Consider the following 26783-nt stretch of genomic DNA (forward strand, 5'->3'; position numbering starts at 1 on the left):
TGCATTTGGCAACGCATTTGGATTTTGGATACCCATTTGGACACTGTTCAGATCCTTTAGACCCCTTATACCTCTTTACAGCCATTTAGATCCTTTTGAGACAAAAAAAAACCTTCTTTGATCCTGAAGACACTTTTCAGCCTCATCGACCTTTGAAGACCCTTTGAACACTTTTGGCAGCTTTTGCTCTTTTGCCCTTACACCCTTTTAGACCCTTTAGAACCATTTAGACCCCTTAGACCCTTTTCACCACCTTAGGCCATTTAGACCCCCTTCAACCTGTGAGACCTTTCGACCCTTTGCATCCCTTATACCTTTTAGACCCTTAGACCCTTTTGAGACCTTTTCAGATAGGAAATCGAAAAGAAATCCCCCAGAAAACCGTTGTGAAACTGATGTTTCAAAGTGAAACTGAAACGACTGATTTATGGATCATTGGATGGGAAACCAGAATGAAATGTTGTGAGAAATACCGAATGGAAATTGTGCTGAAAGCAAAGCTATGGGGGGGGGGAGGGGTATAGAGAGAGGGGCAAGTTGGGCCTGAAGAAGCGATGTGGAGCGGGATATGTACGTGTCGTGGTCGATTGGCATGGAAAGAAGTTCGGTGATCTTTGGTTCGGCAGTCGGCCCAAAGCTTGCTGAAATCCGTTTCCCAGTCAAGATCCCATCATTTCACCCTCACTCCAAAGCACTCCTTCGGAGGTACAACAAGTACGGATTGGAAATGTTCGCTGGTGGAATCGAATGAGGTTACCATGGTTACCTGGTAATCTTCTCTGGAGGTTAACAAGATTACTGGTTCCACACACCGCGGTTTCAGGCGTGTGTTCACTTATCAAGCTGCTGGCGCTTTCCAAGCCAACTGCTCCTTATCAACGTTTTGAATGGAGTGCTTGCTTGAGTGCTTAAGCCACTTGGCGAGCGCTCTTCAAGAAACTTGGTGACTGAACTCACCCCTCACCATGGACTTACATCCACCAACTGGTTCAAAATGTAACTCCGTGCCCCCTCGATTAATTTTAAGCTGAATTCCCGTTTCTAGCAATACACACTCCAAAAAAAATTGCTCATTTGAGGTGTCCGTGAGAGACGGGTACCCTGCCGGTATCTGTCGTTCATATTTTCGAGGTCGGAGTATATAATAAGGGAAAGGATAAGGAATTTACGGAGATTCTGGGAGGGAGGGTGTATCAAGAATCGCGTCATAACCAGTACGTAATATATAGACGAAACCCTTTGTTGATGAAGAGGAAGTGTTTGGTCGTTTTCTGACGACAAGTTGGATCATTTTATTGATGATAAAGTAATTAATGGTTTTGATTTATAAATCACTGAAGTTGATTCGGTTTGTTTTCGTGAGTGGATTCTTCTTCGTCTACTTCCTCTTCTTCGTCTTATACCTCTTCTTCTTACACTTCTTCTTCTTCTTCCACTTCTTTTTTATTCCTCTTCTTCTTCCTCTCTCTCTCTCTCTCTCTCTCTCTCTCTCTCTCTCTCTCTCTCTCTCTCTCTCTCTCTCTCTCTCTCTCTCTCTCTCTCTCTCTCTCTCTCTCTCTCTCTCTCTCTCTCTCTCTCTCTCTCTCTCTCTCTCTCTCTCTTACATCCAAATTTGCTACATAGGATCAGCATGACCGCAATTAATATACAGCCGGGTGTTTTTATCTCTGCCGGTGGTCTTGGGGGAGCAGAGGAGGAGCAAAGCAAATTGTCCATGTAAATGTGTATCGTGTTGCGCCGCCTCCAGGTGGAGGAGGGTATTTCAAGTCCTGTATTCCTGTGTCGGTGTTTTGAATTGTCAGCAGTCGGTATGTTGTTGCTTCATGCACATAATTTCATGGCTTATTTTTCCGATAAAGAGTTGTTAGTTGCCTATACACCGCCCAGATGAAGGTATATATATATATATATATATATATATATATATATATATATATATATATATATATATATATATATATATATATATATATGCGCGTCAGAAGAACGTGTTGCATGCTTGGAACAAGACCGCCCGTCGGGCGGGTACTCTGCGTGTTTATATAAATTACCGGAGCCTGAGAGGGGTTTTTTTTCCCCCAGATCTGTTTGCCGCTGGTTGGAGGCGGGATCAGGATGCCGAGGGGTGACCGGAACACGTGCGGTGTCGGTTCCACGTGCGGTGTCGGTTCCACGTGCGGTGTCGGTTCCACGTGCGGTGTCGGTTCCACGTGCGGTCTCAGTTCCACGTGCTATGGACCCAAGTTCCAATCGTCAGAACGTTCCGATTCCTTCAGATTTCCCCACATGGGGGTCACGGACCCGGACGAGATATTTCCTTGTCCGTACGATGCGAACCACCTGGTGCGGGCATGTCGCTACCCCTACCACCTGGTCAAGTGCAGAGAGGTGTGTTTTGCGAGTTATTATTATTTATTTGTTTTAATGTTATTTTGGGGCCCGTACTCCCGTCACGTGATCATTGCCATCGTGAGGAAATCTTGGGGTTCAAGGAGCCCCGAATGTCCGGTGCGTTGCCGTGGGCAGGTCGTGCTGAACACCGATTGATGTTCTGTGAATGGATCTCACGGCACGAGGAATTGTTCGGTAAAAGGGCGGGGTGGGTCGTCGGGATAAAATTGTACTGTACTGTACTGTACTGTACTTAAAATCGAGATGTACAAGTCGTGATAGCAACGGGGGGGGGGGTTGGGGTTGGGGTTGGGGTTGGATTGGTTCCTCGCATCCGTTGGTGGTATTTGGAAGTGGGTACCGGCTGGGACGCCGGAGCGGGGGATCTGGTGGGACAATCCCCCACCCCCTCCCCGCCCCACCCCCTCCCCGCCCCACCACTACTCCTCACTCCCCCTCCTACCACTACCCTGATCACCATATGGCAAAAAGGTAAGAACTACCAACCAACTAAAACTAAACTCGTGGCAAGAAGGTGAAAGAGCAGTCATTTTGGCCTCGCCCCCTGAACCCAAGGGGGGGGGGTGAATGGGTCCAATCCCGAAAATTCCAATGTCGGGAATATTTTAAAATGAAACTTTGTATGTACAATCAACATTTCGGGCGATGCATGGAATGTGTAACGATTTTTTGGATTTGACTTTCGGTTCATGGACTTGGTCACGGGGTCAAGTCCATGAACCAGGGGTCAAATTCGCGAAGAGGGGGGAGAATAAGTTAACTGGACATTTATGGGGTCATTCTTGGTGTAACTTTTTGCGATCTTTCTGTGGGAATCGTGGGGATTTGCGATGGCACGCATTAGACTTCGCTCGAGTTTGTCTAGGAAAGGTTAGGCATGTGATTGTTTTCCAAAAAGTATCACAACTTTGTTAGAAGGTGCCAAATTAGTAAGTTTATGTAAATCAGTTTGTTGTTTCAGGATAAGTATTCTGATTTTTTTATTTTCCGAGTTCGATGCTCAGTCCATGCGTTTTAATTTCTCTACTTTCAATCTTTCTCGATGATTCAAATCATTATTTATTTATTTATTTTTGCCCTTCTACCTCTCCCTGCTCTGGTATGGTGTAAACGGATTCCTTACCTTTTATAGTACGCAATGCGTACAATCAGTCCTCAGCTAGTTCTAATATGCCAAGCATTGGCTTAATGGTTGGGGTGGTGGGCTTGGGATCTTAGGATCCTGAGTTCAAATCCCCCTCGGCTGTTGAATTAATACCAGGTGGGGTTAACTCTGCCTGTCATCCTTCTGAGGTCGGAAAAATGAGTGCCAGCTTGCTGGTATCCTGTGTCGGAGTGGCGACACGTCCAGGATTGTGCCCAATAGCCAAGGAGACTGCTTAAGCAGCACCAACGATCTGCACAGAGTCTGGTCCCAATCTCCTCCTCTCTCTCCAAGTTGTAATATGTTCAAACTGGATGATGAACGCAGCTGGTATTAAGACCCTCGTGTGCCCTTAGCTTTTATGTATAAGTTTCGGTGAGTAATCTCCGAAAAATTTGTCTTTTTGGAGGTTGTGGTTGACCATCGTGAACACAATGTAGATCAGGTCAGGGTAGGTCCAGGAGGACCTACACCTCTGCTGTGTTTACCGCCAAGTTGTTTTGAAACCACTCGAACTGAACCTGTTTCTCACGCCTCGGAATGAGGACGGTATTCTCTCATTATTAAATGTTTGTTGCATCCTGTGACCACCTTTTTCATTTTTATTTATTTTTGTCCTTGCCCCTGCCAAGAACCATCAACCGCTTGCCCGTGAGATGAAGACCTGCCCATTCAATGCTCGCCACATTCTGCCAAAGCCTGAGATGCAGTATCACATTGCCTGCTGCAGAGACAAATGCATTATTGAGGAGGACATTAACTACGGTAGAAAAATAAAGCCGCTTTTTTGTTGGGTTTGCATATACAAGTAGAGTCCATTGAGAAACAAATCTTTCCGTTCTTGTTTTTGGCCTTTAATTTGGCTGTGGTTGCACTTCCCAATATTTGTTAATTTACCTGACCACCAGAACAATTGTCTCCTTATTAGAGATGATGAGGCTAGCAGGATGGCCGAGAGGTATGCACACTCGCCTCTGAGCTGTCTATCCCGGGTTAGAATCCTGACCCACCTATAAACTATCATCCCAGTGTTTCACAGGCAGGGCGATTCATCAATGCATATGCCATCCCTTGGATGGGTGTCAAGCTGGGCGTCCTGTCTACTGGTGTTAGTTTGTGGATGTCAAGATCTATCGGTGTCCTTCGCGAAGAGTGGGCGAGCTATCGCCGGCACCCTCGACAAATTACAAATTCCTACTCTAACCTACAGAGGGCACTGGATCGGTTGCACAGCCATGCCCTCGGCCAATGATGCTACCCTTGCACTGCACATGTAACAAGCTTATTGATGGCTCTAGATTTCCATTGTTGTTCGTGGTTGTTTGGTCTTCTCTTGTCTGTCCTAAAAGGTTAAATACAACTGCTCCCCTCACCGTGTTGTCCTCAATGCCTTGAACTCCTTTGTGGTCCCGACTTTAAGCACGGAAGGCCTTGTCGTGTCATGGGTGTCGCACTCTGAGTGTCGATGCGAAGACTCGACATTGTGAAGCGTGATCTGAAATGTTGTTCAATTGTTCTTTCAGTGTTGATGCTTCATCGTTTTGACCAGGTGCAACCTTAATAATGGCCAAGGAGTCCCTGTAGAGCATTTGTCATCTTAATTACAGCAAACATTGCACAGACAAGATGCCCATCACTGTTATGTTCACTTGATGCTCTTTGACATGATGGATAAAATGATGTATGGGCAACATTGGGCATTGTGTATACATTTGACAAAAATACCATTCTGATGGCTGATGCAATTTGAGTTGTTTATCATTTGTTTTTAGTTCGGCTGTAATTTCTTTCCTCTTCTTTGTCCCTTTCCTTTTTTTATATTAATATATTTATATATAATGTCACTTACGATGTTTTCATTTTGTACGGGGTGTTCCAGGTGAAATGCTATTTTACACATTTACTAGTAAGAAGCTGTTGATGACGAACATGAAGCTATTACTACGATACAAAGGAAAGGCGAAAGTTTCATTGTGTGAAAGGATATTATGTTAAATATGCCCAGCATTTTGAACAGCACAGCAAGTATACGTATGCACACATTGTTGATATCTCTGATAGTATGATGTGTGCGATCCCAGATTGCTGTTTTCACATTGTCCATTTTTTTTTGTGGGGGGGAGAGGGGGGAGACTTGCTCCTGAATGAGCCTCTGAGGATGGGCGCAACTATAGGTCACTTGCGCAGATGCCATTTTGAGCACTGTGAAAACGAGACCGAGGTGAAAGCGAATGCATGCTATTATTTTTGTGATTTCTTCCATTTAGCATCAGTCGTATGATTATATTGACGAGTTGACTAATGATGCCAGGAATCTATGTGAGCGTGTGTTGGCTTTCACCTCTGTGTTTTCACCACGCTCAGAATGGCATCTGCGGAAGTGACCTCAAGTTGTATCCATCCATAAGTCAAACAGAGGTGTAGGTTTGTTGGTTGTCAGGGTAGCCTTGGTCACAGCTTATCGGGAGCGGTTTGAGATAGAGGGCCAGGACATTAACCATGGTATGTGAGCGCTCCATCTTATTGAAACGATTGGACATCTCGCTAGAAAGCGTCGTCATTCCACGAATAATGTCTGACATTTCCAAATAGCCATTGCCATGAAAACGGCTTCCTAGCTCTCTGTTTAGCAATTGTACACCGGACCAATGCCATTTGGGGATGAATTTATTTTCCGATCTCATGGGAGTTTTTTTTCGAGTGTCCAAAATCTCAAATTTTATTTGCCTCACTCGAATGGAAGTGCTTCTCATCAGAACGCCATGACTCGTCAAAAACAAAAGGATCGGCCTCCTTGACACCAAAAATGTCTTGTTCAAGGTTTGATGCTGTTTTTGTTGTTGTTGTTGTTGTTGTTGTTCACGAGCATTGGTCTCTGCATAAACACAAATTTGTGGATCTGTTCAGTTTTACCAAAAAAATTCCATGTACCAGCATCCGTTGACAGATCGTGCGATTTATTTATTTTGCGGACCAAATGTTCCATTGATGAATATCCTGCACTGTTTAACTGACGTATAGGCAGCTGGTGACCGTTTGGTCAATTTTGGTCAATCCACATGGCCTGTTCCAAATTTTCTGAACAAACTGATGAATGGGGTACTCATCCCCTTCCTGAACATCATTTGCGATTGTGAATGACTGTCTCTGAGCACTTGACAGGGTTTAAAAATATATATATATTATTTATTTATTTATTGTTGCTGCAGTCAGCCTCCGTTCCACTATGTTGTCTCTAAACAATCAATCTTCGACAAAAGTAAACTTTAAAAATTCCTCTACAGTGGTGCTAGTTTTTGTCATCGGTTTGTAAATATCAAATGTGAACTAATAGTGTTTCATTCAGAACACTGCGTGTGCGCATGTTATTTTTACCTTTAAACCTAAAGGAAGCAGATTCCTTGTAACCATTTTGAGGCAATTAAAAATTTTGTCCGAGTGCTGTTGTGCTGCATCCCCAAGCAAACACTTGATCAAAACTTGCCATCTCAGGCCCGTCCCTTGAACCTTAAAGGAACTAATATTACAATCGGGAGTCGAAAGTTGAAACAAAATGGCAGCTTGTCACCAATCGTGGATAATATTTCCTTTCAAACATAAACCAAGCTCTTCCAGTCGTACTTTCTGGCGTCGCCTGACAATTGTAACCAAACGAAAGCATCCGGTGTGAAGCCATCGAGTTGGTAAGTGAATGCTAAATAATGCTTTTGATGATTGTTCTATCCCACTCGCGCCATTTCTTCAGTATTTGCCTCCACATGCGAGTTCGTTATCACCTGTACCTCAGAATCGACCAGGGAGGAGATTCAAAGGGAGTTCGACTTGAAAGAAAATGGCGAGACACTTCTGACATCAGAAAACTGGGATGATGGTGATTTGTCAATTGAACATGATCTTTCTCCCAGCCTCCTTTTATTTTTTTTTTCTTTATTTTTACTTCCTGGCTGTCTGATGTTTTTTTGTTTTTTAAAAATAATTTCTTAGTTTTACACCCCCTCTTTCCCCCAAACACTTCATTGCTGCCATAACCTAACCCCTTTCACTCTTCCTTGTTTCACCTTTCCCCTCTGTTTCATTTTCTTCCCTTCCTTGAAAGATTAGGTTTATAAAGGATAAGCTTCTTCCTCCTCTCCCCCCCCCACCCCCTCCACCACCCTTCCTTTTCTCCTTTTCTTACATGCCTTCCTTTTATTAATCATTTTTCCTTATTTGCCCACACATCCCACCTTTAACTTTCTCCTGTCCCTCCCACTTTCTTTCTACCATATTTTCCTTTTCTCACTTTCACCCTTTTAATACTCCTTTATTGATGGGCAGGAAGGGTGTTCATTTCCCATTTCTGGGCTGGTAGGATAGCTTGGATGTATGTGCACTCACCCTTGAGTTGTTCAGCCTGGGTTTGAATCTTGGCAGAGTTATTAATTGTCGGATTGGTGCTTTGTGGGCAGGGAGGGAGTTTTGTATCTGTGATCTTTAACGTCCATCCCTCAGATGGATGTTAAAGATCCACACAGTGTCTCTTATGAAGAGTAGTCGAGCTGTTACTGAAACACTGATTGAATTCCTTTGTTCCCAGCTCGTAGACGAATCCTAAATAGAATAGAATTCTCCCGAATTTGTTTTTCTTTCCACCTCATCCTTTTCCCATTCCTCTTTCCTCTCATGGACCCACTCTTTCCCTATTCTCGTATCTTGTCATTAATGACTATTTATACTAATGGTATGCATATTTGCTGTTACAGAGCTACAAGATGGTTCGACATTTATTTGGGGGCAACCGAAAATCACCAATTGGGGCAATTTTTCAAAGTATGCCATAAAGCACACCTTTCCACCAATTACTTCATTCTCCGTTTGGATATCTGCAGATGTGACCTGAACAATTTGGCATTTTGTCATCTCTACTCTGTTCACTGCCATCCTACCCTCCCCGGCAGCCTTAACATCTGCATGAGGAGGATCTACAAACGTCAGCTGAAAGAACAACTCGGCCAAGAATATAGGTTTGATACAATGATGCACAAGGACTGTTAATACTGTTACGGCTGTGGAAATTCGCAATACACCATAAAGGTCCCCAGCTCAGTCATAACGCTAAGTTTATGTGCAGATAGGTCCCCACCGTTGTTTAAAGGGGATTCTTCGTGTTCACCGGGCTGCGACCCTTGAAGATAGCCGTTTTTCTTTATCGTTATTTTGAGCCACCATTGCAACAAACCTCCACGCAAACAACAACCGCCACCAACTACGCCACAACGCCTACCACGCTCACACCACCTCCACAACAATCACCACCATCTTCGCCACTACGCCCGCTTACGAACGCTGTCCTCCGCAAACCACGGTAAGACGGTTTCCGCGTCGAAAACCGAGAAGGATTGGCAGAACAAAAGCTCTTGTGAGGCCTGTGGGGTTTTTTCCCCACGCTTGGTGGGAAGGGGGAGGGCAGCTTGCCGCCGATTGGTGGATGCACGGCATGAGGCGGTCGGGGTGAGGGAACGCCCCTTTTCGGGAACCTTCTCGAAGGGAGGCGGAGCCGAAAACGGGGAGGAGCGAAGGGCGGAGCCCCGCACTATATCAGGCGGACCGCACACGGAGCTCGCTCTCTCTTGGTGGTCAGGCTCGCTCTCTCTTGGTGGTCGAGGTTAAGTCCTTTTTTTTGTCTGGGTCGTCGACGTCATCCTCTCTGCTGGGGTCGTGCTGGATCTCGCTCTCTCTTTCTTTGTCGTCGAGGTCGAGCTCTCTCTCCCTCCCTCTCGTCTTGGCATTGAGCGACCTGACGGTGGAGGCGCGGGCTGGTGGCGAGTCCGGGCGACGCCTCGGAGACGCGGACGGGAGGCACCGCAGGCGGTCTGTGGTGGACCTGCGCGTGCGGACGAGGAGTGTGCCGGAGAGGGTTCACCGGCCGCAGAAGGGAGGTTTTCTTTTCTTTGGGCTTTTGTATGTGTGTTTGTGGTGCCAGTCCGTGAAGTAAACCCGTTTAGGTGCCTGTACATTTAATGCTATAGTCGGTCGCAACCTCTTTCATTTCTTGCTGTACATATTGCATGACTGCCCTTGCTTGTTTGTTATATGTGTAATAAATGTGCTTGTGAAATATTTCCCGTTCGTTGCGTCCTTCCCCTCTTTTGAAAGTGCCATCTTGAATCGTGGAATGATTGGTAGTGGGTTTTAAACACCCGATAAATAATCTGAACCGTCGAGGTCGGCGATAACACCGCTCGGTTATCCCTGTAGCACGGAACGAACCGCTTAAGCGGTTCGTGTCCTAAGCCGACCTGCGGCGTGGTGCAACCCCTCGGTAGGTTACCCGCGCGGGTATTTAGGTATGTCGACATTCGGCGATTCACCCTATTTCGCATGGGTAGAATGCGGACTGGGTTGTGGTGAGGTTAACCCCCACCCGTGACTGGCTCCTGGCGGTAGTTCCAGGAGGGTCACGACTGAATTATCCGTCCGGTGGGCGACGCGGCTGCCATTAGAGGTACGCGGCCGATCGCACACCAGGCGGGTCGGAATTCGTAACAATACAAACAGAGGCTTCTGCTAATCATTCCTGTGCTACATCATCAACTTGATCTATCAGTTTATCGACTGTTTCATTGGGGGGAAGGGGGGGGGAGAGCAGTGGAGTACACAAAAGGGCATTGCCAGGATGTCATTTTCCCTCTAAATGTTTTAATTTTATTGCTTTAGGATGGGGGGATGAAGACTGGTGTAATGTGAGTGAGGAACAAATCCCGATGGTCTCATCAAAAGTGACCACTCGCAGACATGCAATTGCCCATCCATACCGAAGCTACCTGTCAATAATGCCAATATCCCTGTATACCTCTCTTCCCAATACTTTTGGTACCTAATTCCAGATTAAATCTAACTTTTTTTTTTCTACTGCTATTACCTTTGCAGGTGGACCATTTCATGCATCAACTATTATGAGTGATACTTCTACCATCCTAACTCTTGTTTACACTCAGGCTGTGGTCCCTGGTGCTGTCACTGTCTTCCTCCAGAAACAAAACCATTCTGTACTTCTGTCTTTTTCCCTTCATTATCTTGAACATCTCTGTCAGATCCCTTTGTAATTGCCTCCTTTCTAATGTATCTTGAGAAAAATGCCAGGGGTATAGAAAAGTCCCTTTTATATGGCATGTCATGTGGCAAACAATAGAAACCAAAAGACATTCCATGCCTTGTGGAAAGTGCCAGACAATAGAAAATAAGGCACATTAAAAAAATAATCTCATGTGCATGCTGTACTACCCCTGTGTTCTTCGGAGGAACCAAGTAATGCTCGAGAAAAGTTCATATAAAGGAGTGCAAATTTATATATTCATTTATTTATTTATACTAATTAATCATACACATGCACATTATCTCATGTGTTTTCATTTTCAAGGTACACAAAAAAAACTTTACACACTGGGTTTTAACCTATATATGTAGGGCGCCCCTTTATATGAACTTTTCGAGAGCATTACTTGCTTCCTCCTAAGAACACAAGGGTGGCACATAGTGTTGTGTAATGTGACTATGGCACATAGTGTTGTATAGGTAGGTTACATATGAATGGTCATTTTAAATTGTTTTTAATTTATTCACTTGATCACTCATGAATGGAATGTCCGAGTATAAATGTTTTAAGTTTATCCTATGTCCATTTATTGACAGCTAATCTTTTTACTTCTGCCACCGAAGGTGAAGGATGTTGTCTTCACCCCCCTTGTCTGTTTGTCTGTTACTTGCAAAATCAGATTTTTTTTTTTTTGAGTATATTGGTTAGTCGATTTTGTTATTCTGTCCGTCGCCTGCAGGTCACAATTTTAAATCGATCTTGACAAAGCTTCACTACATGGTAGAGTTTGTCATAAGGAAGAAGCGTATTGTTTTTTGAGGTCAAAAGGTCAACTTCAGTGAGATTTCTAAAATCCTCAAATTTCATCCGATTGACTTGAAATTTGAAGAGGAGAAGAGATTGAAGATGACATGCATTTCATGTCACTGAATTAAACCAGCCAATTATAATTTTTGAGGTCAAATTTATTTTATGGATTTTGCAAGTTTCGTGCTCTGCACGACGTCGTCGTCTTGTTTATCTGTTTGTTTGTGTGTAGGATATCTCAAAAAGTTGTGGATGGGTCTGTATGAAACTTGGTGGACATGTTGGGTGTGTGGCAAGGACAAATTGATTTGATTTTGGTGAAGGTCTGAATCCGAATCCAGATACGAGAATTATTTAATTTCTAAAGTGATTCTTCACCATTGGGAGATAGGGCCAAAAACAATATAGTCCTGTATTGCATGATATTTCAAAAATGTATTGGACCTGATATGTTCTCGTGGGTCAGGCATTGCGTGGCGGAGGTATGCATGCTCCCGAGTGCCTTTCTCGTTTTTTTGGAATGCTGTCCATTTGAACATATTCCAACGTGGGTCCACTGGTGGCTGTTGACATATTGTAGAGTGGGGATAAAAAGCAGGAGGATTTGGGGAGAAAGGGATGATTTGTAGGATGTCATTTTGTAATACATGATATACAGACCATCCACTGTACTTGGTGTGGCCTGCAAAGGATAGCAAGTCTGTCTCGAGGGAAATTTGAATTTTTTTTTTTTTTGTTTAACCACATCCAGAAACAAACATCAATTTGCTTGATACCTGTTGCCTTGTTGTAAGAGCCTTGACCATGATCCGTATCTGGCTTTGTTTCATGGGTGCAGCAATGTTGTGCACTTGTGTTTGCAGGTGTGCTCCGCGCCTTCCAAGTACCTTGCCAAAGGTGTGGGGGGATGCCCAAAAACTAAAGGACAATGCTTTCTCGATGGGGAGGGGCAAAAAGCTGTAAGTTTCTCTTTATGATTAAAAAAAAAAAAATCTATATGATGCATCTATGCCAATAGCTCAGTCTTGCGGGTGGTTTATTTTCAATACGAGTTTCACATTGCTTTACATTTAATGGAGCCAACAAGAAGAGGTGACTTGATGGGAAACCATTTCTCTCATTTGCATAAAATACTTTGCAATCAGCATGACTGGATGCAACCCAAACAAGCCTTTTCATGCCTGATAAGCTAATGGCTAAATTCCCTAATCTGTTTGGCATTACTGACATAATGCCAAGTTCAAATGCTCCTGATTAACTCTGATGTACATAAGTATTTAGCAGGGCTCGTTAATGACTTTAACAGTAGGTTTATAGGAGTTGGAATTAAATTGATTATGTACATCATCGGAGTAAACCCAATTGTCATTGTCTTTAAAATACCCCATCATTATTTGTTGCTGCATCAAAGCTAAGCTCTCCATTTCTTCCTTTCCAACCTGTAGTGTTCAATTGGCTGCAAATTTTACTCAAAAGCAGAGTGCAGCGGATTGGTAAGTTTGATTATTATTAATTGTCTAAAGTTTGCATCGATCATGTGTCTCCGTGTTTTGTGCAACTTTTCATCGAAAGGTTCGCCTTGTTTGCCAGATTTTACAAATGCATATCAGACTGTTGAAACCCTCATGCACACTTTAATTCCACCCTCCACCTTTACCCATCAGCCTCTGATGTTTATGCCATTTACCTATTGGCCACAGGCACACTTGTCATTGTGAAATATAATATTTCTGATTTTTACCTGTTCATTCATTCGATGACTGAATGTGGTTTGTGACACGTTCTCGTATGGCATAAACGAGTACCCTTTGTTCCACATGACATTTCGTACAACTATTTGAGGAAATCTTAAATGGTATTCACTCCCCCTCATGCCATAACCAGCTAAATAACACATTGGATGATTTGGAATACTTTATTTCTTTACAGGGTAGTTGATATTTGACTGTAGTTTGTCATAAGGAAGAAGCCTATTGTTTTTTGAGGTCAAAAGGTCAACTTCAGTGAGATTTCTAAAATCCTCAAATGACAATATGGATAGTTGCCAGATCAACTTAGGTTTGATCACACTGGCCAGTTCCTGAGGTTTGAGACTTTCCTCCACAGGAAGCCAACTGTTGGTGCCCAGACTGTGAGCACAAATCGAAGCGGAATGGGGAGAGGACATTCATTACCATCGGGTCCTCCTGACAACCATGAGATGTTTCCTGGTTAAAAAGTAGTGCATGGTTAGTGACTTTTATTATTCTCCATGTAAATTAAAGTGTTCTTGTATTTCCTCATCTTCTGGACAGATGAAAAGGTGGCTTCCCCCACCCCTCGTTTTCTTTGTCATTCGTATGTGGCTGTGGGTTTTCATCATTGGAGGTGCAGCTGTGCTGCTGATGTGCTGCCTCCCTTAGGTTAGAGCAGGAATTTGGCTAGGGTGTTGGCAATAAATCACATACTCTACCCCTTTGGATTAACTTAGATATTGTGACCATTGCAGAATAATATTATTCCATATATCAATCTCAATATCCTTGAAACCTTTTAAGTAGCAGACAGTTGAGATATGTGTGAAGAGAAATCTACTTGCAAGATGTCTGAAAAGGAGTGGTGCAAAGTATAGATCTGTTTACTTTGATTTCAAAGATGCCATTTTATTCAGATTTTAATTATTTTCAGAAGTGAAATCTTTCATATTTATAGTTGACCAACCTCTTGTGTGGGATTTGTCTACAAAGTGGAGGCTCGTGGAAGAGCGAGAACACCAAATGGATCAGGATGCAACAGAACAAAAGGAACAGTGGAGAGATGGGGTAGAAACACCAACAGCAGGGTTGAAAATTTAAAATAGAGGAAGACTTGGATAATGTGGGGAGGAAAGGGAGGTAGGGGATGATGCAAGTGGTGAACAAGATGGATACAGAAACAAACTCTCGGGAAGGAAAAACTGGAAATTTAGAAAGGTGGTAGAAAAATATAGTTTTTGATGGGGGATGATCTGAGATGGTGAGGAACAGCTGTCTTGAAGACCTGGAGAGAAGAATGAGCTTGAAGGGAATGTGGAAGTTCATTCCACAGGTGGGGAAAAGAACAAAAGAAAAGAGGAACAAAAGAGTGGAGGTGGGCAGTTATTCTGGATTTTGGGAGTTTCATCAAAAGGCGGATGATGGACCATGTGTGCCCTGCAGAAACCTCTGGGACAAAGCACGGAAAGAGCAGAACATGCAAGACCAGAAAGAAAGCGGTATAAGACAGATACTACCGACCTGGCTGTGATGGAAAAGCAATAGGCCCAGAGATTCAGCTTCATTGTGGAAGATTCCAATGATCTTGAAGGCCTTGGTTTCCATGATGTCAAAATGAGAAAGGTGTGAGGCAGAAGCACCAACCCAGAGGGGGGAGCAGTACTGAAGCTGTGGATGAAGGCCTTGTTGTTGGATAAGAGTTCAGGTGTTCCATGTAAGGACTTTGTACAACAGAGGATGTCCACCTTGGGAGGTGGCGGTTAGCTTGGGAGGCAAATTTTGAAATATGGTTTGCCCAAGAGAGATCATGGCTGATGGTGAATGACTGACTGAATTTCAAGAGGATTGTGAAGAAAGTAGATGGAAAAGTTTGCCAGACGAGAGACAGAGAAAAAGTGTGCGTGTGTGCATGTCAATAGAAACGCCATTTATTTCACAAAGACGTGTCAATCCATAGAAGGAAGAACGTTTGTACAGAAGGAAGGATCGTTCCTCAGTAGCGTGCACACCTCCCCCAAGCTGAACAGTTTTCATTTTATATCCCACTGATAGGCTGGATCTGCATCCAGACCTGAACCAAGATCTCATCTGGTTGTTCTCATCCACCAAGCTGTCATAACCTGTCCAATACATTTTTTTTTTTAATATCGTGCTATATATCGTTGTTGGCCCTTCGTCTCAGTGGTGAAGAATCGCTTAAAAAAAATTCTAGTTTCTCGATCCTCACGACAATTTAAGCAATTTGCCCTTGGCACGCACCCAGCCTGTCCACCAAGTTTCATCTGAATCTGTCCACAACTTTTTTTTTTTTGAGATATTGTTCTCAGATGGACATACTAACGGGTAAACACATATCCTCCTTCCACCTTCAGTGGTGGAGGTAATAATAAATAAAAAACACCCCATAATTGTTGATGCAGTTATTTGAAAGTTTTAAGATCATCGCAGTGCGGTAATCTTCATCCTGATGGAGCCCTTGTATGGAAAGGAAGGAAGAAAAGTGAAAAATAAAAACTATTTCAAATCATTCACAACACATAAGGCCTTACTAATGCACCATTTTGTCTCAAAACATTTGACATTCTCATTATTCAGACAGTAATCAAACTCTCTATTCTAAGTCTTATTAAAACCAGCCCTTTAAAAATCGAGTTGACATCAAAACCACGAGCCTTGACTCTGTATACCAAAACAAACAAAATCAGAAGCATTGTCAATTTTCATTTTCCTTGATTTGTATGTTGGAAATTTTGCAATGACAACCAAGAAGTTGAGAACAGGAGGGATAAAAAGATGCACCAAAATAAACATATGTGACATGAAAGAAAGACAGTTTGTTTAAAGTATATAAAGTGTGCAAGTATGGAGAAAGGAGGTGTTAATCTTTTGGACTGTACGTTGGCATGAAAGAGATGCTCCTGATTACAGAAGGGGCATGTTAACGACGGTGAGCTGCGAAGGTATTAGAAGGGGCAACCCAATGTGCCAACATCCCCTGGATATCTGTGAGGAAACCATAAATGGGTGGAGTGCACATCTTAGGCTGAAGTGGAGCAGTAGGATATCCTGGCCCTAATTGTTCTGACCACAAGGCCACGTGTGTCACTCCTTCAAGAAATTAGACTTTATCTTCAGAGAGCTTATAAATACCAGCCTTGGTTACCAAGTGAAATTGGGAAAAAAGTTCATCATTGGACTGGATAGGCAGGGAGCACATTAATTTCAGGAAAAGATAGCCGAAAATCCACAACAATGCCACATCTTCCCAGCCAATATTTAGCTGCCAAGATTTTCTTGTGATTACACTTAGTTTGATCGACAACTCAAACAGATGTTAACTTGAGACTTGTCGCCACCATTCCAGCAGATCTCCACTTGGTCCCAGATGCATCCCTCGGGTCACAAACTTTGCTAACTCTTCCTTGAATGAACTTCTGAATTGAAGTTTGACTGAGGAATATATGGGGGGCGGGGGGTGGTTCTAAAAATATGGGTTCCTGGACAAACATCTGGCAATTAAAAGCCTTGAAACAGCAATTTGTAAAAAAGGAAACTTCAGAAAAATTTCAGAAATGAAATAAAAGACTCAATAAAGTTCTGTCAAGAAAAGGTGCTGATCATCGTGCAGTTTACCAGCGTGTAAAATAAAAAAATGCACAAAGGGGTGCCATGGCAGCTCTTTGGGATACAACAGTTGTTATGATGCAACTCGAAGCCATGATTCCATCATTGAATGAAACAAAAATGGTTCATTCACGAATATACTACACTTGAGCGACAATTAGTTGGTGGAGCCTCGCTTCCATTCACGGAGGGCCACATGACCAAAGATTGGCATACTTTCAGTGGATAACTGATTCAAAGGGTTATCACTGGGTCAGAATTGAACGCAGATCAGGCAGCTCGATCATAGAATCGCTGGCTCTCCAGCAGCCTATTATGCAATTGTTATTCATCCATCTTGTTTAGTTGTGACTCCTCATCGCTTTAAATCAGCCACAAAAATGTAACGATTGCCATTTTGGTCTTTGGTTCATAAGCTCTACTCAAATTTTTTTTTGATTTCGAATAGCAAACTCTACCTCTTGGTGTTGCTGAGCAACCCATCACATTGTAAATAATAATTATATTTTTTAACTTTTGACCTTACATTAAAAATTACTACAAACTTAAATGAAGCTCATGACTCATTTTTTTATTTACTCGATTTTAACCACTTGAATACAAGCGCAATCAACTTGATCAAATACTGTTGGAACCTGCTATTCGTGGGGGGATATGTTCCTGGAAATTGCCACGAATGTTGAATTGGTGAATGTCGGGGCATTGTTTCAATGGGAAAAAGAGAGATAGGTTCCCAGCGGTTCATGATTCATCAGGGAAAAATCAAAAATCTCGTGAATCTGCCCATGAAAAATTGTAAAAACGCAAAAATAAAAAACCCAAAAAACCATGACTACACGAAGCACAGCCACGAATATCGAAGCAGTTCACATTTCATCAACCGCATCTCGTGAATCCATGAATAGTGGTGTCCAGCAGCAGATAAAGCTCTTTCCCAATCCACTTCATCAATATATAAAGCTTGTACCTTTATCAGCATGTCAGATGCACCCCAGTATCTTCTTGAGTCTGTCTGCCAGACTCTTTGTTCTCCCAAAGCAGTTTCAATTGAGTAAATAAATGTTGGATTATTTACGTGCCCAGGTTAGCAGCCATGAAAATCGAAGGTGTACAGACCAGGACAATGCCACAAGGCTTTACCCACTCATCAACTGGGGGTTTTTTTTGTTAATACGAAGTTCTGGCTTCTGGAAGAGCACGAACGCAGAATGCAAATATCAATCTTCGTGCATTTTTGTTGTGCACATGGGCAGTGTATAGACAAACAAAGGGGTGAAAACATAACTTCCTTCACCTTTGGTGGTGGAGGTAAATATATTAAGTGGTACCTTATTCTCAATCGTGGCTCTCTCCAACCCCCTTCCCATTTTGATGATGAATACTGTAAGTGTCCTTTGTGTGCCATGTGATTAATCGCCTTTCATTGAATCCAATACAAATGAAAATTTGTAATCTGTTTTGCAGGTCCTGGGAATTCACAAGAATTGCATCAAATTCCCCCTTTTTTTTATTATCATTTATTTATTTTTCCTTGGAATAGTTTCAGATTTGTTAGTTGCCTTATTTGTGCTTTTGTGGCATAACCTTAAAATGTCCATTCCAATGTATTGGCATGGCTATTGTAATTATGTTTGAATAGGTTAAAGGTCAAATGTTGTCTGAATGAAAATTAGTTACAAAAAAACATTTTGGGGAAAACCCAATCTTTGTTAATTTGGGGAGTCTACAATAGGTTGGCTTCAACAACTTGTGGGGGAGGAGGTGAATGTTCATTGCAGCTATTAATTTACTTGGAGATGGACCTGAAAAAGGTCATTAAAAAAGGGAATTGAAAACTGATGAGTGATCACTTTATTTAGTAACTTGGGGGGGGGGGGAGGGGAGGTGTATCATGACTGTATGACATACTCTTAATTGATGGACTTTTTGACAGGTTTATTTTTTGTTAATTCAACAATAACATCCTCCCTGCCCCCACCCCTTGCACACATTAACCCCCTCCCCCTCCCCTCTTTGGTTAGCCTTTTGAGCATTAGTCCAGACCTTAATAAGAGTACCGTTGATAACTTAATTCCGGAGCCTTTAGCGATTGGTCATTGCTCATGAAGGCTGCCTCTGGGCAGCACCCTCACTTGGCTCATCCTGGACGGAGCTTGAGTGGCATCCTGGGAGGAGATCAGTGGTGAGGGGCAGAATATGACAATGATGAGCTGGAAAGGACCAGGTTTTTTCGGTGAGGATTTCTTTTGGCTGCATTTAAGTAAAAATTAATTCTTGGCATTTGAGTGAAAGCATTTCTTCATGAGGGTATTGTGGAGGGAGTTGTTTTTTGTTGAAATTGAGATTGGAGTGAAATAGATTGTTCTAAAGTTGGGGTATAGTGTAAAATTGACCTTTATTGTAACTTTTGAAATGCTTGCATTGTGTATTGAAATATATATATATATATATATATATATATATATATATATATATATATATATATATATATATATATATATATATATATATATATATATATATATATATATATATATATATATATATATATATATATATATATATATATATATATATATATATATATATATATAATATATATATATATATATATATATATATATATATATATATATATACACAGCTTTTGGCTTTCCTGGAGTAGGGAAAGTGGCTTCCTGTGTTCAGGAAATCCAAAGATTGAGGAGTAAGGCTGAAAAACGGTAACGGTTCTAAGGGGTTTCTTTCGTTTGTTTCTAGGTTTTTGCTTATTTCATACAAAAAATGCCAAACTGATCCGCTTCCTTCGGATACAGGTGTGATTTTTAGCTCACCTGGAACATGGTTTTGGGGAGCTTATGGGATGGTGTCGTCCGTCTGTCCAGCACTTGCAACTTCTCTGAAACCACAAATGATTTTGATGAAACTTGACCACAAGCTTCATCACCCGGTATGTACCAAAGTTTAATGGCATTTAAAAAAAGTCTACAGGAGGTTGCCCTCAAAATAGGTATTTGCTTTCTTCTTAAACTACGCACACAATTCCAATGAAACTTGACTGCAACCTTCATCACCCGTGATGTTCCAAAGTTTGTTCAGTGTTTAAAAGGAAAAAAATTTTGGGCCCTATGGGAGTTTATTTGGGGAGGGGGAACCCCAAAATAGATGCTTGCTCTCTTCTCAAACTACACACACAATTCTGATGAAACTTCACTTCAACCTTCATCAGCCATGATGGACCAAAGTTTGTTCACGGCATTAATATAAAAATCAGGGTCTCAGTGGGTTTATGGCGTTGCTCTCTAAGATAGGTATTTGCTGTATCATTGGTTCATTGACACATTTTGCTGATTCCTTCTCACATTGACTTCCTTCTCAGTATCATTATTCCATCAGGTGTGCACCTCGGGGTATTGCCCCTATTTCTTATTTGGTTAAAGTATAAATGCTTCTCCACACCATCAATGTTGTAACCATCAATAAGGAGTAGATTATTTGTCTGTGTGGGATCCATTGTATCTCCATATTGATAGGGAGAGTTATGTGGGTCACCACATCAGCCCCCCCAAATCTTACCATGTGCTGAAGACCCTCTCCAGGTTAGGATTAGCATGAGAGCCACAACTTGAAGCGTCAGAGTAGTCCAAAGTAGGATAGCATTGAGTGAAGCCGGCTGTCCACTCTGCTTTTCTGTTCTTGCCGGTTTGCATCAGTATCTGTTGGCTTGTTTACCTGCATTCCCATTCCACCTGCCTTGTCACTGTTCACTTGTTGTGCCATCTTTGTTAATGGGCCGAAGACCTTGTTAACAGGCATGTGAACCCTTTGTGAAATTTTTCCTGACCCTCCAGGCCATTAAAAAAACAACTCGAGTCCTAAAGTGGTCATATGGGCCTTAAGAGAACAATGAACTTTGGGCCAACCGCTGGCTGGGTGGAGGCAGCCTGAAGAAAAGGACTTGCTCAAAAAACAAAACAAACAAAAAAAAAACATTATGAAGGTATATGCTGCCCTCACCCCACAAGATTAGAATATGTGTGGACATATTTTAATTGGACCCTTCAATCCTCTCATCTCTGCTAAACGTTCCTTCAAACCTTTAGTCGTACACGGTCTTCAGCTTGCTAAAGGTGGCAATTGGTGTCTCCACAGGACGTGTAAAAAAAAAAAAAAAAAAAAACCCAAAACATTGGTGCAGGTGCATGAGATCATTGATTGCACACTGCATGGTTATCAAGATCTGCAGCCAGACATAAATTGCTGAAAGACCAAGATAAAGCACTTATTCTTGGTGGATAAAAAGTAGCTGGAGAACACCTATTGACATGAATCAAATTGCTCCCTGGAGCCCTAAGAGTTTTGCGTTCACCTGCGTGCTGCGGAACACACCGAGCTCGCAGAGTGAGCTACTGAGACTCACCTCACTGATGGTGTTTGTCGAGTGGATGGATGGCTATGGTGGGCATGGGGGAATCATTACTGTATGATCTGTATGTAATAAATTATTATTTGGTGCTGAATGTTGATTCTCTAATTGTTATTGAATGTTTTTTCTCTTCAATCTCCCCTCCCACATTTATTAAATCAAATTATTTAAATTGACTTGGTGGCTGCTTTGTGGTTCATCATTTGGTTATTAATCACAATCTTGGGAAATTGGGGTCATTACTTCACAGGAGGCTTTATAAAACTACTTCCGGATCACCCAAGCCATGGCTCAAGCTTCCATCCTGTTCAAAGGGTGATCTGGATCACGGAGCATCAAATTATCGTTCAAGCTATCTGTATTCTGTACCCCCAAAAACCGAAATAAAGATTAATTTGGCTTTCCCGACAGTCAGTGTATGGTCTCTTTTTGACGATCGGTCGCTAAATTGGTGAACGTGCGGGTGGAGGATTTGACCTCGAGTCTACCATAACAATGTAATGGAGGAAATGTATCCATGTCCAGCCACTAAGCCACGTGACTATATCTCAAAAAAAATATGTACTGTTTGAACATCACTTACATCGTGACTAGGTCTATTAATTACATACTATTGGAATGTACCTTTCAAACCTACTTTTGTTTTTGTATACATAGCCTAGGCTCGTGGAAGAGCTCAGCTAGTACACGGAACAGGTCAGAATGTAACAGGACATAAGGAACAGAAAAGAGATGGGTGTAGGGACACCAGCAGAGTTGAAGGTGGAGATAAAGGCTGACTTGGACAATGGGTGTGGGGAGGAATGAGGGGCAGAAAAGGCCAAGATGGATACAGAAAGAAACTCACAGGAGGGAAAACTGGAAGGAGTCACACACTGCCCCAGGATGTCCGGAGTGCCAAACAATGCAGGAACTGGAGAAATGAACACCCCTCCAACTGCCAGAGTATCTGCCCAGCCCAACTCCATAGTCTAAACCCTGAAACATGGCTCAGGCCAAGAGACCTTGGAGCCCATTGCACCCCAGCTGCAATGCTTATAAATAACCAGAGGCGCCAGTGTTTTGTGCCTTCATTTAGTTTCAACCCACGTTTTGCAACCGAAATGCGATCAGCCCCAGAAGCTCTCAACCCGTGCCAAATCTCAAAATGCAAACCCAGCAGCAGCTCCAACCACCAAAAAAGTGCCCATCTGTTTTGCTGACGGGAGTATTGGGGGAGGGGGGGAGCAAGAGAAGAGGTTGGGGAAAGTGAAGAGGGGGTGGGGTAGAAACGGGGGAGAGAGAGAAGAGGGAGGGGAGCAAGGAGAGAGGGAAAGTGAGAGGGGGTGGGAGAAAGGAAGGCAGATGTGCGGTGCAGCATTAATTACGATTCATACTGTCTCATCAAAATGATTCTGCATGGAATAACAGTGAAGATGGAAACAAAATGATGTCTGAAATCCATTATATACCTGCCATACTATAAATACCACTCGGAGACAAACACCACCCGGGCACGTCCTGAGACAAACACTGCTCAGACAAGTCCAGAGACGAACTCCCATCCGGATAAGTCTGGAGCCAAACACTGCCCGGAAGCTTCTGGAGCCGAGCTGTCCAGAGACAAACTCCTGTTGGGACACGTCTGGATATGAACTTCTGTCCAGACATAAATACCGCCCAAATGCATTTGGAGACAAACACCGTCCAGATGCATCTGGAGCTACCCTGTCCAGAGACAAACTCCCATTTTGACATGTCTGGATATAAACTCCTGTCCGGACATAAACACCGCCCAGACGCGTCCCGAGCCAAACACCGCCCGGACGCGTCCCGAGCCAAACACCACCCGGAAGCAGCCATAGACAAACACTGCCCAGACATGTTCGGAGCCAAGCTGTCCAGAGACAAACACAAATGCCATCTGGACATGGCTGGAGACAAGCACCGTCGAGAGAGAGAGAGAGAGAGAGAGAGAGAGAGAGAGAGAGAGAGAGAGAGAGAGAGAGAGAGAGAGAGAGAGAGAGAGAGAGAGAGAGAGAGAGAGAGAGAGAGAGAGAGAGAGAGAGAGAGAGAGAGAGAGAGAGAGAGAGAGAGAGAGAGAGAGAGAGAGAGAGAGAGAGAGAGGTGTAGGAGTATGCTGCACTGTATTGGGAGGGGGTACAGCAAGGATGAGATAGAGATAGATATAGAAAGGGGTGGGGGTAAGGGAGTTGGCAGAGAGAATATGTTATGCTTTATGAACAACACACACACACACACACACACACACACACACACACACACACACACACACACACACACACACACACACACACACACACACACACACACACACACACACACACACACACACACGTGCTTGGCCAATATCGGCAATTTTTCGGGAATCGGCAGGTTGGAGGCAGTGACTACCAACTGCAGTGCGTGCTGTGTACAACCAAAAATTCTTGAGAAGCTTTCACCAAAAATGAACGTTGCATTTTTATACACGTTTCATGGAGATATTCACAAATATTGTCTCATTGTAACACACACACACACACACACACACACACACACACACACACACACACACACACACACACACACACACACACACACACACACACACACACACACACACACACACACACACATTTATTAGTGTGGATATATACTTTAAGTACATCCTTCCATTTAATTGCCACACAAAATACACAAGGAAATCTAACACAGGTGGAGGTCATTCAGCCCGTCATGCTTGCGCGAACACCATACTAATTTATCGACACAAGGTCCAAGGAAGAAAATGCAAAAAAAATGTTTTTAATTAATGAAATAATTGTTTGGATTTTTTCTTTAGTTTTTGTAGTTTTTATACTTATTCATTTTCTTCCCCTCGGAGGAGGGGGCACAGGCTTGTTTATAGAACACACAGACCACACAACCCCCCTTGACAAGACCTCCACCAGCAGCACTCCGTACACATGCACACAATCACCCATCAATGCTGAAACTACCAAAAAGTCCTGTCAACATCCCCATAACTTCCAGGTACCTATCTAGTTCTAATTTAAAATTAACTACTGTTTCTGATGCCACTACCTTTCCTGAGAGACCATTCCATGCATTAACTACTCTCTGAGTAAAAGTCCCCTGCCTTGCTACCATCTTAACCCTCCTCTTCTTCACTCTCAGGCTACAACCCCTGGTCCTATCACTGTGTACTCTGCTGAATAATTCATCTGCACTTATTTTATCTATACCTTTCATTATGTGAAACATCTCTATCATATCTCTTCATAACCGCCTCCTTTCTAGTGTATCAAGCCCCGTCTCCTTCAACCGCCCCTCATAGCTGAGTCTGGCTCGGCCCGGAATCAATCTCGTAGCCTTGCGCTGAACCCTCTCTGTGGCATCTATGTCCAGATGTGGCCCTCAATAAATTCCTGTCCAATGTTAACACCACCTCTTGATTTATAATTGATCCCCCTCTGAATACAACCTAAAACCATATTTGCTTTACCTATCTGTGCTGCCTTGCTTACCTCCCATATCTATACCACCCCCCCCCCCCAGATCCTTCTCCTGTGTGACATGCTCCGAAATTACCCCTTGCATACTGCAATCTCTATTTTAATTGTTCTTCCCCATCCCCAACACCTTACACCTGCTCAGGTTAAATTACATCTGCCAGTCTTTTGCCCAATCTATACAAGTATCAATACTTTCCTGAATCTGATCACCACCCCCTCTGCTACCCACTTCGCCTCCAAGCTTTGTGTCATCTGAAAATTTGGAAAGCTAACTCTTTACTTCATTATCCAAATTGTTGATGTAAATAATGAATAGCAATGGTCCGAGTACTGATCCCTGAGGTACCCCTCCACTTACATCCTCCCAGCAAGACATCCACCCACTCACAGTGACTCTTTGCTTCCTATCACTAAGCCAGTTTGCAATCCAATTAGTTACCTGACCAGCCACTCCACAAGCCCTCACTTTGGCTAACAACCTCCGATGTGATACCTTATCAAATGCCTTCTTCAAGTCGAGATACACTATGTCCACTGCCTTTCCCTCATCCACCCAATCGGGCACTGCTTCATAGAACTCTAAAAGATTTATTAAACAGGAACTACCTTTGGTAAACCCATGCTGACTTTAATTAGTTTTTATTTATTTAAATGGTTCCTCATCTGGTCCTTAATTGATGGCTCCAACACCTTCCCCACAACTGAAGTCAAACGAACAGGTCTATAGTTTCCCAATTCTTCTCTGGATCCTTTCTTAAATAATGGTGTTACATTTGCTACTCTCCAATCCTCCAGTACTTGTCCTGACTCCAGGGAACGATTGAAAATACCCCTTAACATTCACTTACCTGCTCATTCACCTCCCTCAATACTCTTGATTGCATATTATCTGGACCTGGAGATTTATCTACTCTTAGATTACCTAGCTGTTCCTTCACTTCCTCCACTCCAACCTGGATCTTCTGTAAAAGCCCTTCCTCACCTCCTCGATAGATACTCTCAGCTATTGGCAATTCTCCTGACTGTTGTGTAAAAGTTGAAGAAAAATACCTGTTTAATAAGCCTGCCATCTCACTTTCATCACTAACCACTCTCCCGGTGCTATTCCTCAATGGGCCCACACTGGTCCTCACCTGTTCTTTTCCCCTAATTTACTTAAAGAAAGCCTTGCTTATATGTTTAATATTCTTAGCCATGTCCTTCTCATACTCTCTTTTGGGTTGCAGAGTTATTTTCTTAACTTGCCTCTGTTTACTCCAACAGTGATATAAATCGAACTCCAGTCCTGTCATTTTAAACTTAATAAATGCTTTCTGCTTCTCCTTCATAGCGTTCCTTATCTCACTACTCAACCACTTTCTGTTTCTAGTTTTACACCTCATTGGAATGTACTTACTCTGCACTCCACACATTTGGTCCTTGAAGGTTTCCCATTTTTCTGATGCTGATTGTCCTGTTGTTAGAGTCTCCCAATCAACATCACCCAACTCTCTCCTCATACCCTCAAAGTTTGCCTTCCTGAAATTTAATAGCCTTACCCTACTATCCTGAACTCTAATCCTTAACAGAATCTTTGCACACACAATGTTATAGACTTGATCCTAAATTCTCCCCAACCTCCACCTCCTCCACCATATTGGGATCGTTAGTTAAAAGGAGGTCTAACACTGCACTCCCCCTTGTGGGCTTACCTACAAACTGGGTTAAAAAGCAATCTTGGAATAAACTAGGAAATTCTCATCTGCTCTGCCCTTTCCCTGTTCCTGGACCCAATGTATCCCTGGCAAGTTAAAATCCCCCATAATGAATACTCTTTCCTTACCACATCCCTTTTGAATTCTTCATGTACTCCTCCTTCCTCCTTCCTTCACACCCAGAGCCCTATAAAAGCATCCTACCAGTATCTTACTGTTTTTACAATCTCTAATCTCGACCCACACAGAATCCTCAACATTTATTCCTTCCTTAATGCCACTCCTTTCTCTTGATGTAATGCTGTCCTTTACCCAGATTGCTCCTCCTCCTCCTCCTCCTCCTCCTCCTCCTCCTCCTCCTTCTCATCATC

The 26783-nt window shown here is 42.8% G+C and overlaps 1 protein-coding gene across 4 annotated transcripts; it reads left to right on the forward strand.

The window, feature by feature from the left end:
- The first annotated feature begins 1984 nt into the window (after positions 1-1984).
- On the forward strand, positions 1985-18630 carry LOC147017422 (gametocyte-specific factor 1-like). Of its 4 annotated transcripts, none has more exons than XM_085847068.1 (9): positions 1985-2388; positions 4189-4321; positions 7344-7427; positions 8299-8365; positions 8494-8559; positions 12302-12397; positions 12884-12931; positions 13545-13655; positions 18258-18630. In XM_085847068.1, the coding sequence occupies exons 1-8, from the start codon at positions 2116-2118 to the stop codon at positions 13651-13653; spliced, it is 876 nt and encodes a 291-aa protein (XP_085703194.1). In that variant the 5' UTR covers positions 1985-2115; the 3' UTR covers positions 13654-13655; positions 18258-18630. The 4 variants fall into 4 exon arrangements, with proteins under 4 accessions (XP_085703194.1, XP_085703193.1, XP_085703195.1 ...); XM_085847067.1 differs by having other exon boundaries at positions 1986-2388; positions 13545-13666; positions 18260-18630; XM_085847069.1 differs by lacking the exon at positions 1985-2388 and adding an exon at positions 2440-2586 and having other exon boundaries at positions 13545-13666; positions 18260-18630.
- Positions 18631-26783: the final 8153 nt, after the last annotated feature.

This window comes from Eptatretus burgeri, chromosome 11 (assembly GCF_056783735.1).
Source record: "Eptatretus burgeri isolate ZD-2024b chromosome 11, Ebu_testis_v1, whole genome shotgun sequence".
In the NCBI taxonomy this organism is placed as follows: domain Eukaryota; kingdom Metazoa; phylum Chordata; class Myxini; order Myxiniformes; family Myxinidae; genus Eptatretus; species Eptatretus burgeri.

Excerpts from the sequence above, each read along its gene's own strand:
- LOC147017422 (XM_085847068.1), top strand. The coding sequence starts at position 2,116 with ATGCCGAGGGGTGACCGGAACACGTGCGGTGTCGGTTCCACGTGCGGT. Across the intron at positions 8,366-8,493 it reads AATTGGGGCAATTTTTCAAA|CCTTAACATCTGCATGAGGA; the intron begins GTATGCCATAAA and ends CCTCCCCGGCAG. Across the intron at positions 8,560-12,301 it reads CAACTCGGCCAAGAATATAG|GTGTGCTCCGCGCCTTCCAA; the intron begins GTTTGATACAAT and ends TTGTGTTTGCAG.